Genomic DNA, 15724 nt, shown 5'->3' with positions numbered 1-15724 from the left:
CGGCGGGCAGTGCTCGCGGCCGCGGGGCAGGAGCCGGGGCAGCGGCACCGGGCCTCCCACAGGCCCCCGCCCGACCCGGGATAGGCTCAGGAGCGGGGCTGGCGCCGCGCCAGCCGGGCAGCCCCGCTCGCCGTGCGGGGGCGGGAGAGCCGGGGGCCAGCGAGTGTGGCTGCGGGAGTAAACTCGTGGGTGCCCTCGGCGGCGCGGCGCGGGCACGGGGGATTCCAAGGGTGAGCGGGGGTCTCCCGTAGCGGGGCGGGCTCCGGGCGGGCCGCCCCAGGGAGCGGAGCGGAGCGAGATTCCGCAGGAAGCGGCGGCGGGGCCGGAGGAAGCGCGGCCGGAGCTCCCCCTGCTCCCGGCGCTCCCCATTGTTCCCCGGCCGCCGCTTTTCGCGCCGCTTTCCGCCGGCGGGGCGGAGGAGAGCCCGGCCCCGCGGGCTGTGCGCTGGCGGCGGCCGGGACCCGCCGGGAAACCGGGCTCATGAGTAGAGAGGAGCCTTTAGAAGTGCCATCCGCTGAGGGAGCTCCGTGAGGCTGTAGCTCACGTGTTATTGAAAGGTAAAAACCCCCCAACTACCGCAGCGGAATTGTACATAAAGTAACATCTGTTTCTGGGTGGATTTTAGAGCAGGACTTGTTAAAGAAATTGGGAAAAACGGCTCCGACCCACCGGATTTGGATTAATAAATGTAGCCAAAGAGAATTTTGAAGCAACTATTTTTAAGTCTGTCTATAAAAACGAAGATTAATCTTATCTTGTTTTTCATATAAGCACCATGATGGATTCCCTCCCCCCCCCCAAGTGATTGTTTTATGTTGGTTTGAGATTTTAAAAGATTTGTTTTATAGGAAAAATGTTTGTTGCGTTTTTCCCCCCTGAAATTAATTTTATTTTCAGTACACCGTTTCAGACTGAACTTTCTCATGTATTTCCATAGGGAGAGAATTAACTAACTTGATGTTCAAGAAAAATTCCAACAAGTGCCCTTAATCATCTAAGAGAAAAAATAAAAAAAAAGTATTTGCACATTGTTTCTGGAAAATAAAATTAAAACGTGTAGGGACTCATATTTGTGATAATGAAAGAGTTTCTAGAGAAGTGATTTTTTTAAGAAAATCCTTTCTAGGAAAATTGTGATTATTTTTAGCAAGTTATCGCCGAGTGCTTGTGAATTAATTTAAAAATATTAGAAGTGATGCCTAGACTTTAAAAAAGAATTAAATATATGGCTAAAAAATTAACATTTATCATAGATGGTGATCCATAAGTGAAAGAAATTAAAGGTTGATGTTTAGAGATATCACCTAGCTGAAAATAATTCAGAAGTGACTTTTCTTCCCCCATGCACACTTGGGAAGTGGCATGCTTGCAGTCATTGTTTAAGATAATACTGTTTGGGACTTTTTTTTCACTCTTGAAAAACTTGCAGGCTTTTGTTGGACTCCTCCAAATAAAAACTCAATTCAGTTTAGATGGTTAAAAGCATGCATATTACTCAAAAGCTGAAGATGCAAGTAATATATAGAAAACACCGCCCTGGTAATATTTAAAGGCATTAGCTGTAAGATCGAGGAAAGAAAGATTTTTGTTTTGTTTTACTTGTCCTGCTTGAGTATTCCGGAGATGCATTTGCTCTTGATTGCTGCTTGGGAATTTTCAGAGGGTTACTACAAATTTAGAAGGCATCATTCAAAAGGACAATTAATACTCCTCCCTTTGCTAAAATAGTATATCTTTATTTGAAAACTATCTAATTGAAATGGAAAATTGAAAAAAATAGGAAGAAACCTTTTGTTGCCATTTGTCATTACTCTTTATTTTGTATTTGTGTGGAATGTGTTGACATATTTTATATATTTTTTTTTCACAGAGGAGCATTGTTGTTACTTTTAATTGGGAAGTACCATGTTATAGAAATTACCCACATTCCCGACTCTGAAGTACTGTAGTAGGATTGACAAAAAATGATCCGAGGCTTGTGCGCTTAATTCACTAGGAATGTTAAGCTTCCCATATACACTCTATGTGGTCAAGTTAGACTTTGGCTCTTAGACAGCTTTTAATGGTCAAAGTTGTACCTGGAGGAAATGTATCCATGTATATCTATATGGAATTGAAATGAGATGGTAACTAGCAGTGGGAATGCAGCTCACTGTTCGAAAGACCTTTTTTTTTTTTTATTGCATTTGGCAACCTCTTTCTTTCAGAGACACAATACAATTAATTAACATATTCTGGGGCGTGTTTTTGAGATTGGGAAGTGGTGGCCCCTTGTTGAGAAGAAAACACTTTAAATAAAAAAGTAACATTGTCTTGTCCAAATGGTAGTGGGAAAAGCAGAGTAGTATTGCTTATCCAGCCCACGGATGCGGTTGATTTACTCCAATTTGCTTTAGCATATAACAAACCAGCTTCTCCTTTCCCACGCTTATATTAGATATATGTGTTTTGTTTATACAAACCCATCTAAAATAGCTCTGCATTTAAGGGATTTGATGGGAAATTCAGCATGTTGTTTTTCATATTTAATAAGTAGTATAGATACCATTCCTGAATTGAAATCAAATAAATGTAACCTGTGACACAACACAGTGTCACAATGCCGATCAGAACACAACAAACACGAAAAGAAGGCTATTAATTTATATGGAATGTTCATTTAGGAAATCCTACATAGAAATATGCCAAAGGAAGTAATCTGAGGGTTGGTCTTGGAGTGATGCTATGTACATATATTTAATATAAATCCAATGAATTAATACATACTTCATAAAAATCCAAACTTTGAAACGAAGAATTCTTTGAAGAAAAGCTTGGCGTTACATTTAAGTTGCATATAATCTACATTCCAGAGTTTACTAACCCAGCTTTTCAGGGCTTAATACGGCATTAATATTCAATATGGTTTGCTAGAAGTTTATTTCAGGTTCTTTTGTATGATACTGTAATTATCATTACTTTGACTTAACTCATATAAAAATGTGGTTAGCATTTAAATGCTTTTTTAATGTAGAGTACTATAAATTAACTGTCACATTTAACTTCTTTAGCTTCTATCACTTAGGGAATGTTAAATCTTTAAAAGGAAATAATCGCTGCACTTAAAAACATCCTGTGCTAGGTTTCCTTTATTTAGAATTTTGGTTTGAGATTGTTCATTCAAAGAAAATCCCTTGTTTCATGTTTACTGTAAACCTCAGTCTGAAATTAACATTTAAATGCCAACACCAGTAAAAGAAGCAATACTTGAAAACCAGCAATTTTATCCATTGCTGCTAGCTAAGTGGAATTTACCAAACTCTCCAAAGGTGATAATACAATTAAAAGCAAGAAAATGAATGCAATAGTTGGCGGAATTATTTTCCCCTTTTTTTACTGTCTAAAGAACTACAGAATTTGTAAATATGTCTGCATCAAAGAAAATAGCACAACACATGAAGAGGCATGGTGTCCAGGAGATGCACTGACATGACCTCCAATGCTGCTACCTGTACTTGCAAGACATGTAAATATACAGAGCAATGCAAATTCCTCATCACCAAGTGACTACATGTTAAATGTTGAGACGTCTAAATTATTCAGTACATTGCATTTGGATAGGTGTTAAATACAGATTTTAGCAATATATTAAAGAAGAGAAAGAAGAAAAAGAAAACTTAACTCTTTCTCAATAAATTTAAGAGTGAGCACGTAAAGATACATTTACTGTTCTAATGTGGGTTGTGTAGACATGCTATATCTTTCATAACTGAATATGGATAGAAAGAATTTTTGAATTTTTTGCATTTAAGGCAGACTGCCATTTAAAATGCACTGCGTGCAAGGGTCAACACGTAAGAGTTGCATTTTGTTTGTGTAAAGTGACCATTTCACTGCTGCCTTCCCAGAAATGAAGCCAATACCCACAATTAGAAGGTATTTCAGTGAATGCTGTTAATGATTTAAATCCACATAAACAAAAGGCAGACAAGCATCAATGTATTTTAAATGGATAATCAAGAGATAGATCATTGTACCTATTGAACATCACTAAGCTACTGCGATTTTTCTGTTTTCAGTTGCATCTGTTTAGCTGCAGCATGTATCTTTTTGCATGTAGGTAAAGATCACTGCTTTCTCAACAAAGACCCAGTCTGAAAATGGAGTAAAAAATACTGTGAGAAGTTTGCTTTCTGGAAGGAAGTGAGTTTTCCTGCTCTACAGCTCCAAGTCCCAATATCAATTAATGTTTTCTGACATAGTATGCATTTCATATCATGTCTATGCTTTTTCTGTTATTTTTGGAAGATTTCTCTGATGATTATATTCAACTGGTAATGTGGCTTTGTAAATTAAAGACTTTTTCTTGTTCAATGCTTTGTTTTATTCACTAAGATTACAATATGATTTTGCACATTTTAAGGAAAAAAGGTGACATTTAAACCAAGCATTCAAAAATCTTAGCTTTACCTTTGCTGATTATTTTGTAGTAAGAATTTGTGAGTACGTCTTTATTTTTGTTTATGAAACTGAAGTGCTATTCACTCACATAGGCTAATTTTTCTTGAGGAATGCCTTAAACTTTTAAAAACAATTTGCAATTGGAGAGTTTAATTTTCTTTCACTTACACATTCATTCTGTTTGTGAAAGTGTCTAAGAAAAATTGAAACACAGAATCTTCTTGTAAGTTTCTTATATTCTAACTTGTTTAGCTCCTTAATTTTGTAGGTTCCTTTAAGCAAATTGGATTTTCTCCTTGTATTTAGATTAACAATAAAATTATATTCTGAATCACTGAATTATAATTCTTCTCTAATTATTTTAATCTCATATATATCACTAAAAGAAGGGCAGGCTTCCTTTTTTAAAAAAAAAGAAAATTGACTTTCTGTGTCATGTCAGTGCTTATTAAATACAACAATCATAAGAACATATATGCTACAAGATTTTATGTTCTGATTCCATAGCTGTTATAGGCTTAGTGTTTGCAGTATTTATTTAGTGGTAATGCATTTCTTTTCCTATTTTGCATTTCAAAGGTCTTCTCTAAATGATTGTTTTACAGAACTATCAAGAGGTTATCTAAATTTTTCAATCAAATATTACACAATACCATAAAGTGGTAGTCATGGAGTTTCTTCCAGTCCATGTACACTCTTTCTATAGAAAGAAATAAATAGAAATCTATAAGAAGATGACAAATGTTTCATTAAATAATTGAATGTATTAGGCTTGACTGAATTTTAACCAAAGCAAAATTTCGGGCTGTTCAGTACTGAGCTTGTGTGTTACATGGTGTGAGATTAGAATATTTTTATTTGAAAACTTCACAAATATACTCTTGTTGCTATAGTGCAGCTTTAATCAAATTGTTGCAAAGTAATTAGTTTTTTTTCCTTTGGTGATGCTTCTTTATAAAACTAAAGACTGAGCTTTAAATTAGCTAACATAAAAAAAAAAGACGCTCAGGAATTGATTGTACTAGTTGCTTTTCAGAGAAGAAATTGCAGAAAGACCTTAATGAATTAAAAAAAAAAAAAGAGAAAAATTTACAATTGTTTGTTACAATACATGTTTTACTAAACGTATAAATCCATCCAACAAAATATATTTCATATATATTTATTTAAAAAGATATTTATTTTAATTTATCTGTCAGGGAAATAAAGGATAGATTTGCTGCTGTACCGTGACAATTTTTTTCCCTTTTTTTTCTTTGGTTAGGGTCAGCAGAATCATTGAGAATGCCTTTTAAATTAGATGTCATTTTCTTGACAAGAATGAAGAAGGGCTGCGACACTGTATCTATCAGCTTCAAATAATTTGCGTTTTTTAAAAACACCAGGATACATTAATTGCTTTATTTTCTTACAAAGTAATTGCTTGCACCTGCAATTTTCAGGGTATTTTAATGAGCTTTTAAAGTAATAAAAATAGTGTTTTAAGTATGTTTTATAACAAATAGTTTTATGTTCAAATTTGTGTTCTTCAGTGGTGATAAGATATTTGGTGCAGGGTGGGGGTTTTTTTGAGAGCAGTTTGGTTTTACACAACTGAAAATACTACATTCCAGTCTCCTCCCCCTCCATTTTTTCACGTATCTTAAAAACTCTTACGGCTATTTGGAGCAAATATTTACAGAGAAATGCTTAGGATGCGCCTCAAATGGCTGCAATAATCTCATGTTTGGTTGGGCCTTGCATGTAGGGAGCTACCTCCATGATTCTTTTTTTGCCTGCCTGCCATTCTTCCTCTATCAAAATAATTTCACTTAAAACTTGAAGGAGAGAAAAGAGCTTGACCTAAGATATCCTGAATACAAACTGCAGACTGGGATATCTGCAGGGGGTAGAGTTGTGCACATCCCACCTCTCCCTTCCGTGTAGCAGTTTAACTAATAAAACATCTGCACTTGCGTACAGGACTATGACAATGTATAAAACATAATCTGCATGTGTGTGGGTCTAGGTAGTGCTGTCTCCAGGAATGTACATAATTCCGTACCGATTTGTACAGATACCAGCTAAGCTGCCCTTGCAAAATCATGGTGAAAAATACAGTCCACAGACAAATTCTGTTTCTCTGCCTTTTAGCGTGATAATGAAGATAAATCAGTGATATCTTCCTTCTCCAAGACAAAATAAAATAAAATAAAAAACAAACAAATCAAACAAATGCTAGGCCAGGGGCAAGTGAGGGACCAGGATTTTGCAAGGCTGCATTTAATTTCTCTATGCTCCCAACAATCACCACAATTAGTTCCTTCTGCTGCAGGCATACCTGCTTACAATGGCGGGTTGAATAGGCTGAGATTTTCCTCTCTGCTGACCACCTCAGCTTGCTTCCCTCAGTTTTTTTTTTTCTTTTGCCCTCCCCCCCCGCCTTTAATTTAGAGAGACAACAGAATTACAGAATTGTTTTATTAACAAAAAACACAAAACCCGATCGCCCAACTTCTAGAAAGACGTGTCCACCTCTGAGTAAAAGTAGAGAGCAGCTGTATCGGAGAACGTGTTTGTTTTTGTGTGTCTGCGGCCTCCCTGGTTTCTCTATTTGTCAGCTCTCCCGTTCAGCATCACTTTCGCTGCCGTGGCAGGAGCGGCCGGGCAGCGCCGCATCCGCGCCATGAGTTTTGAGGGAAGAGGAAAGAGCGGGATTAATAATGCATTAGCTTTGCAGCCCCATCGCAGGGAAAATAAACAAAATAGTAAAAGTTGCGGTGAGGGCAGGCAAGTGGCGTAATAGCGAGAACGCATTAGTCCTGCAGGCACACCGAGGGGATATAAACAGGATAATAAAAGTTGGGAGCGGGAATGCATTAGTCCTGCAGTCACATCAGGGGGAAAATAAACAAGATAGTAAAAATGATTTCGGGGGCGGTGGGGAGGGGGCGGGCGCGGGGCGCGTCCCGCGGCCTTCCTGAAGGGGGCCCGCCGAGGGCGCGGGTGGGAGCGGGGCGCATGTCCGCGGGCGGGGGGCGGGGGCGGGGAGGGCCGGGCGGGAGGCGGCGGCGCGCGGGCTGTCCCGCGGCCCCGGCGCGCGGGGGGGCCCCGCCATGTCCCGCGCGGGGGACGGGCCGCGGCCGCGCGCCGAGGTGGGTGCGCGCGCGGGCCGTCAGGTGCGCGCGGGCGCGGCGAGGGGCGGGCGCGCGCCGCCGGCGGGGCGCCGCGCGCGCTCCCGCGCGCGCTCTCTCGGAGGGGGCGGCGAGGGGCGGAGGGGGCGCGCGCTCGGGGCGCCGCGGCGGCGCTCACGTTCCGCGGGCGGCGCGCGAACCCTCGCGAGGAGGCCCCGGGCCGAGGCCTGCCCGCCCCGCGGGCGCGCGCGCAGTGCGCCTGCGCGCCGGCGCCGCCGCCGCCGCCGTGCCCGCCCGCGGAGCCGCGTCCGCCTCGGGAGCCGCCGCGGCCCGACCGACACAGCCTGGCCGGTTGGTCGGGCGGGGGCGAGACGAGGCGCTCAGCCGGCGGTCATGGGTCCCGAAGCGCTGCCGCGGCGGCGGTGGCGGCGGCTGCGGCTGAGTGACTGAGGGGAGACCCCGCCGGGGGAGGGGGCAGGCGGAGGGCGAGGCGCGTGTGGCGTGCGCGGTGTTGACGACGGTGTTTTTAACCCTTAGATGGTCTCCAGCGAGCCGCTGCTGCTGCCGGTGTCACTGGAGGGCGAGTTCTCCAGTAGCATGAAGGAGATGATCGGCGGCTGCTGCGTGTGCTCCGACGAACGGGGCTGGGCCGAGAACCCGCTCGTCTACTGCGACGGGCACGGCTGCAATGTCGCAGTGCATCAAGGTGAGCGGGCAGGCGAGGGCAGCGCACCCGCTCCGGCCTCCGGCCGCGCCGCGTCCTTCGGGGTGCTCCCTGTCTTCTTCCCTTGGGCCTGCTTCCTTCTCCTCCCCTCCCCGCGGCCGTTTTTCCCCCCTTTTTTCCCTCCCCCTCCCAGCTCCTTCTTTTTACCCATGAAGCCTGTTTCCCTGTTTCTAAGGCCACGTGCTTTCTGGTTTGACTTGCTCTGTCATCTTCTCTCCTTCCCGTCTGGTTTTTTTTTTCAACACGTGAGACTTAGTACATAGTGTTTTCTCCTGCATTATGATTGTGAGAAAGAAAAAAGTCCCTTTTCCGGTTTTTTCCCTTTCCTCTTCTCCTGCGTGTTTTCTGTGTCTATGCTTCCCAGTCTGCCTCTGCACCCTGTTAACAACCTCAGCTGCAACGTTTTAAAGACTCTAAAATTGCTTTCAGTCTTTGCAGAACTTGTTACTATACTCTGTTCTGGTAGTTATTGCTGTATTTCTGTCTTCCCGTGTGCAATCGCTGTTGTCTCTGCCTTTCCCAAGTTTGAAAAAATTATTTGAGGGGCAGCCAGGAGGCAAGAACGGTTTAGGATTGGAAGAGGGGTGCGTAGGAAAGACTTAGCTGTCATGTGATTTCTATCTCTGCCTGCCTTTCCTTGAATGTCATTTGGCTGATGTTTCCTGGTAGATGAAGAGACTTCCTGTTGTGGTTCTGCAGGGGGAGGGTGCTGTTTGGAATGGCTGATGCTGGATTTGTTTGGCTTAGTGGAGGCTGGTTGGTTGGTTTCCAGCCCAGTTCAGGAGCTGGCATGTTCCCTCTGTGTGATTGTTTTGTTTCTGTCAGTGGGTTGACCCTTCGTGTGAGAGCAGAGGAAGGGACCGTTCTGCTGCTTATATTTTAAGGAAGGAAGTCATCATAACTTTTCCTTTATGGTAGCAGAAATAAGGAATAAGGTGGTAGTTTTTCTGTACCAACTCCTAAGCGGTCACATGAAGTCAGTGACTGGCATTTTGGCTACTTACAGGTGGTGGATAAATTGGAGGAGACACAAAATCCTAAATCCAATTCATTAATTTGAATGCCTAGTGCATGTGAAAATGCTGCTAATGTGTGTCTCATGCTTGGTGTTAAATTGTGTTGAAGATGATGTAATATAGTAGTTGGTTGTTCCAAGTATATGCTCCCTTGTAAGTTGACAAACAGTGAGAAATAATAATAATTTAAGGAGATATACAAAGTAATTAATTTACTTTTGTTAACATTGGGTTGAACACAGAGGGGAGCTGACAGGATCTCTGAAATTAATCTGGTTTTGAATTGGTTTTCTGTCTTAACAGCTGAGTAATGTTAACCAGTATGTTGACTGCTCTTGTGGAATCTTAGGATCATGAAGAAGAACATTAAAACAGGAATACTTCTAGAAGTCATACCTGAAACAGCTATTCCTTTTGCATTATCTTGGATGTCTTCCTTTGTATCTAGAGTCTTGCTGATATTTTCCGTGAAAGAATTGGATGATAGCAGCAGTTGGGGCTGAAGTAGCAGGAACAGAAGTTATAGAAAGTATTCTTAGTATAGAGAGACACACTTCAGCAGGTACAAGAAAACAAACTTTATTTTTTAAAGAAATATCCAAGCCTGAATTGGAATCTTTCAGAAAGTATGCAAAGTACTGCTTGGTCTAAATCCAGAAGCTGCTATAGAGATCTTAAGAAAAGAAGAACTCCATGTTTGGATTAACTGTACCATGGATGCTTTACATTTTGGATTTGATATGTTGTGCAAACAAAGGTGGTAGAGGAGGCGTGTCCACTCTTTTTGTGGCCTTTCTGTAGTAAATGTAGTAGTAGTCCTCACGATCAAAGCTGATGGTCTGTATTTGAAGTACAAATAGCAGTATTATCCATAAAGCTTTATTAACTGCTTTGGTTTTGTTATTATAATTATTCTTAGTTCAGAGGAAACTTCTTTTCAATTGTTATGTCATTGGCAAGTTGTGAAGGACAAGATCTCTTCATGTGTTTAAAGAAGCTTTGCATAGTAGTGGAAGTACAAACAAAACTCTGTAAATGGTATCACAGTATATCAGAGCACAAGCTGTGATGGACTTCCCTAGGCTCTAGGTATGCTCTGTTACCCTGGCAGATGTAGAAGGACTTCAGTTCAACTTTGGTCTTTGCCCAACTTATGTTGCCTTTGGATCTACTTGCTGGCCCTGTCTCTGAGTTGCACTTTTTACTTATTTCCTATTCTGCACTGTAACTTGCTAACCTAATGTATGATTGCACATTTAAAAATCTCCCTCTTAATATTTAAAGAGAAATTCAGAGTCTCACCCATCTGTGGTTAATATAGATGTAATGAGAACAAGATTTTTTTTCCTCATGTTAAAGAGTTTTATTGTACAGTAGAAAGGGCTTCTCAGAATAGTTTGACCTGTAGGTACTTGGATAAAGTACTTAAAAATTTGACAACTGATCTTAATATGACTACATGTATGTGTATAATAGGAAATGATTTCATTGACTTTCCTTCATGGAAATGAATGTGTGTTAGGCGAATGTTTTTATATTACTATTGCATTACTATTTTTCATCTCCAAGCTATCACAAAATCAATATATTTGTATGGTATAACTACAAGTTACTAATTTAATCTCAGCTTTCTTCTTAACTTTAAATTAATCATATTTCTTTCTACTTACACGTTTAAACCTGATTTTTGTATCTAAGTCACATATGATGGTTGAGAATTGAGCCTGATTTATCTTTAATACTACAGGATTATCTTTGAGCAAAATATTTGGCTTTTTGGTTCTTTATTATTTGCTACACCCATACAAATATTAGAGTATTCTCACAGCACTTGTGTTCTTGTGTTTTATTCCCTCTGTAGTTCTTAAGGTTGCTTGATGTGTACACTTCAAGCATGAGCAGTGTTGCTGAATTTCTAAACTCTTTTTTTTTCTGTGGGATTTTGTAACAAACTCTTGGGGTTGCTTTTATATGCTGTAAAAGTATAGATGACTGTCTTGCAGATAAATCTGCATTCTGAAAATCTCTTTCCTAAGGATTTATGTTGTAGCCTGGCTCAAGTTGCAACTAATCCAAGTCCTGATGTTCAGTTCAGTTTGTATTTACAGCTCTATGAATTTTCTGGGGTAAAACCAGTAAACTTTGTTCAGTTCACTATGGATTTTCTGCTTAAGACCAGTTAATTTAGTTGTAAGAGTAAGAAAACTGGATAGTAGGTATATTAATAAATGTCTTAGGAAGAACTTAGGTTTGTTAGTTACTTTCAGTTTTCTCGTCAAAAAGACCACATAATAACAAGCATCCATCATTCATAGTGAAGTGTGTCACCTGTTTTGCAGGTAAATAAATAGCAAAACAGGTCACATATGAAACATTGCTGCTTTTGAATGGTTATGTTACTTTTCAAGTCAAATGTTCTTTTTTCATGTAACAAATTCTGCATAATTTTTAAAATCTAAACTTGTTGTACTTAATTTCTTGTACTTCTGTCATAGGATTTCATGTGCAATGTAAAGATGTCAATTTGGCTTCTTGATCATTAAAATGTTGTGAAATCAACTAGTAAACTTCTTTTAGAATGTATTATTAGTATTGTAGTGCTGTTTATGTTTGCTGAAATATTTTGTCTTGTTCAAAACAGCTTGCTATGGAATTGTTCAAGTACCCACTGGACCATGGTTTTGCAGAAAGTGTGAATCTCAGGAAAGAGCAGCCAGAGTGGTATGTGTTTTGTTTATTAAGTAATGCTAGTTGTGATCCTTGTGTGGTAAATATTTACCCAAGTGCTACAGTAATAACAGAAGAGAGCTTTGCTTTCTGTTGTAATTCATCTAAATGCTGTTCAGAAAGACTGTTTATCTTCTTATTTTTTCCAAGTGGAAATCGGTAAATGTCTCTGAAGTATTCTGACAGTGTCAGGGCGTGGGGTTTTTATTTTTTAGGTGGTGGTGGTTTTTTTTTTTTTTTTTTTTTTTTTTTTTTTTTTTTTTTTTTTTTTATGTCCATAGTGTATGTTTTGGTTAATTTTGTCAGTTTAACACTTACATAGTTAGGTACAGGAAGTAAATAAAATCTTTGTCCAATATTCTTTTACAGCAACCTTAGGTTGCCAGTTAAGAGCTTCAGTCTAGGAACACTCCCAATAAGTTGTGTTGTTAATCTCAAAAACTAATGCTTATTTGGAGTGTGATACTTAGAATTGAAGAAGTATTTTCTTTCTGTTTTTCTAATTCTTTTATGGTAGTTATTGGGGATTCAGATAATGTTTTTCTTTTTTTTACCATGGTTACAAGAGGTTTTGTTTTGGTCAGACTTGTAGGTTTGTTAGGTGAAACTGGGGGATGTCAGGCAATTTAGAAAAAAAGAATCCCGTTTCTCCCTACTCGGCACTTCTTAGTTTGTCTTCCAGCTAAAGATAAACTGAGAGAAGTGAGAGTATTTAGAAAGACTAAGCTGCTCCTTTGCCTCTGAAAAAAAATTTAATTGGAAGGTGGTGCAAAATCTTAGAGCAGTGTGTAAACTGTTTCTAACTTTCCTATCTAAAAACAAATGAGGAGTCACAGACCAAATTTTCAGTTACTGTCAGTGACTATCAGTGTTTATATGACCTGTTTGCTGTACCTATTTCCTTTTCTAATATGAAGTGCTGTAGGAATGGTGGCAAGACTTACTGTTGAATGAGGTTTTGGCACAGGTCTAAAGAATCTCATTCTTCTGCTTTTTCCCATTTTTTGCCACTAACTTGTTCATAATGCCCAGGGTAATTGAAGCTTAGTTAGTTCTTCCAAAGCAGACCTGTTGGTGGGAGCAAGAAGGGATCGCTTTTTGCATGCTCTTCAAGTATTTGTCAATAGAAAGTCAAAACCCTTTCTAAAGAAAGGCTGTTTCTTTTTCTTGGGAGACCATCAGCTGTGTGAAGTTTTAAGAGTAGCATTTTTTAGTGTTGCTGAGTTTGATATATATACAGGTTGATAGCAAAGTTGAAAATACAGAGCAGAGAGAAAGACAGCTGGTGACTACAAGAGGATTTTCCAAGAGTATGATAGGAAATCCTTGTGGTTTGGGGTATAGTTCATTCTGGCTTCTTGTGACACAAGGAATGAAAGAGAACTGTCCAGAGTTCTATAGTAAATGGTATCTCACTGCATGATGATAATTTCTCAAGTTTACCAAGAGAAGAGCTTTGATAGAGTCCTTTCCTTTGCTGTTTGAAGTGAAGAAGGAATAGTGATAACTGAATTTTCTGCCTGGTGTATCTGTTTTTGTTTCCACTAAACAGTGTCTGTTTAGTTCAACAAGTTGATTATTGATTTTGTTTTGAAAAAAGAAATCCCATTTGTAATGTAGTGCAGGTTTGGGTGGTTCTCAGGTGAAACTGATTGTGTGTGAAGTACAACAGCTGAAGTTTTAACAACTATTTGTATGTTAGTGAGTCAGAAAAATGGTGGCTGTATCTGAGGTGTCTTGGAGCAGCTTTTGACATTCATAAGCTAAACTCAAGCCCTGACCTCAGTATGGAAACTAGAAATTTTGCAGTAAGCAGTTTACAAGACCCAGAAGTTTTAACACACTTCCTTACAAAAGCAAACATCTTTATCATCACTGTATGAGACTGAAACTTAGTTTTTCTCTTGGCCTTTTTGTCTATAAACAAAACCAGAGTTAAATGAACCATATTACATTGACTATGCTTCTGCTCACTTTTAATCTTTAAAACAATGTCAGTATTGTGCTCAAGGCGTATTTTTCCATGCTGATGCTGTCTGTGTTGTGTGTTTTTGAGGTGTGTTTCATGTTTTTCTTTTTTAAGCTTCAGTTGCTGGGCAAATAAATTCATTCTGATAAGCAACTGCAGTTAATTGCTCACACTAAAGTTAGTCTTGCTTTAACAGTGAAAAAAAAATGGACTAACTCAGGAGCACATAATGCAAGTTGGTGGGTCAGCAGAGAAGTTCACTTAACAGCAGACTAGGACAGGTGGCTTTCCATGTACTATTGAGTGTTACGCACCGGCGTGTGCTGTGTTCCCTTTCTTTTGTGCTGCCTCTAGGCTGGTGCAAACTAGGTGGGAGCCAAAGTGGTGGCTGGTTGACTTGTGTGTTTTTGTTGGTGAGCTGGGAGCCAGCCTCTTGGCTGCTGAATGGTCAGTTACTGGGTGGACAGCACTGCTCCGTGCTGGACAAGTCATACTGAATTTTGGTTCCAGCAGGGCTGTGTTTTTCTCTCTGTGTGAGAGAAAGTGTGACTTTTCATAAACTTGAACTGTTTGGATAATGGAGGATATATTGAGGTGGCTGGTAATTATTTTACTTACTTTTTAATCATGTGTATGTAGTGCATAATCAACAGTTGTAATCCAAGTACGTGCCTTTTACACCACTCTGCAAGTTTTTAACTATTGCTTGAAAAATCTTGGTTTTCTCTAAATCACCTCATTTATCTTAGCTGATCTGTGGTGAGCTTGAAATTCAAGTCTCTTCAAGATTGGTGGCAACTGCTCCCAGCTTTGCCTGTGTCAGCACCAGCTGTTATTACCCTCCATATTGGGCCCTTTTGGTGTCTTCAGATGCACCTGAACTTCTGAGTCAAAAAGCAGGGCAAATACATATTGATGCAGAAAAAGTTAATTTCGAGGTCTGTGTGAGGTTAAATATATATGGACTACTACATAAGGGACTTTGGATCCTGGGTTGAGAAATTGGATGGTGCATGTATGTTGTCCGAGAGCTGATAGTTCTGGTACCCAAAGAAAGACTGGAGAGCTAAGCTTAGGATTTGTAGCACAACTGTTGTTCATGAAGACTTTTTTCCACCTGTAATCCTGTTATGTGTCAAACATCTTCCTTGAAGATCTTATGCCAAGAATAATTTAAATATAGTATATAGTGGGGTAAAAACAGACAATGTGTTTATGGTTTACTAGCAGCTACTGCTCTTCATACTCATCATGAAGGAGCTGCAGTAATCTGTGTGATAGAGATACCAGGCAGGAGTGTTCACCATTTGTACAGGTAGCTTGGTCAGGCTTTTTAAGCTATGTGTAGGTCTTGCTCTTCTGTATCCAGCTTGATTCAGAGAGACCGGGAAATGCCTGTACTGAAGTTGAGTGTTAAGAATTCCAGGAGGTTTTACTACCTCAAAGCATAGCTCCGATGCTAAATGTGAGGTCAGACTGCTTGCATTGCAAGTGAGTCACTGTGCCTGTTGATCTTTTTCACTGGAATGTGAATACTGTAAGCCTGTTGCATCTGGAACAGTCAGGTTGGACTTGGTGCAAATTACTCTAATGTCATAACAGTGGTTTTTTTTTTTTTTTTTTTTTTTTTTTTTTTTCTTAGCGTTTCTGTGGGAGTTGTGTTTTTTTTTTTTTTTTTTTTTTTTTGTGGGGTGGCTTAAGTTAAATGCAGTTGTGGTCTAGAACTGAGTCAGCA

At 40.1% G+C, this 15724-nt stretch overlaps 1 protein-coding gene and 1 long non-coding RNA gene across 5 annotated transcripts in view; both read left to right on the top strand.

The window, feature by feature from the left end:
• The first annotated feature begins 438 nt into the window (after nucleotides 1-438).
• On the top strand, nucleotides 439-5981 carry LOC310914690. Its single transcript, XR_014591073.1, has 3 exons — nucleotides 439-557; nucleotides 4100-4182; nucleotides 5705-5981. It is a non-coding gene; the product is annotated as an uncharacterized lncRNA (long non-coding RNA).
• Nucleotides 5982-7882: 1901 nt separating this feature from the next.
• MLLT10 (MLLT10 histone lysine methyltransferase DOT1L cofactor) overlaps nucleotides 7883-15724 on the top strand; it is a 125762-nt gene continuing 117920 nt past the window's right edge. The window contains exons 1-2 of one of the 4 annotated variants that reach the window (XM_083884741.1): nucleotides 7883-8259; nucleotides 11935-12014. In XM_083884741.1, coding sequence (XP_083740867.1) covers nucleotides 8091-8259; nucleotides 11935-12014 — 249 coding nt within the window. In that variant the 5' untranslated portion in view covers nucleotides 7883-8090. Of the gene's footprint in view, nucleotides 8260-11934; nucleotides 12015-15724 lie in introns of those variants that run through there. The other 3 variants (XM_083884739.1, XM_083884740.1, XM_083884742.1) reach the window with 3 other exon arrangements.

Source organism: Zosterops lateralis, assembly GCF_965231275.1.
Source record: "Zosterops lateralis genome assembly, chromosome: 1".
Lineage (NCBI taxonomy): Eukaryota > Metazoa > Chordata > Aves > Passeriformes > Zosteropidae > Zosterops > Zosterops lateralis.
This window is presented reverse-complemented; position numbering and strand designations above follow the sequence as displayed.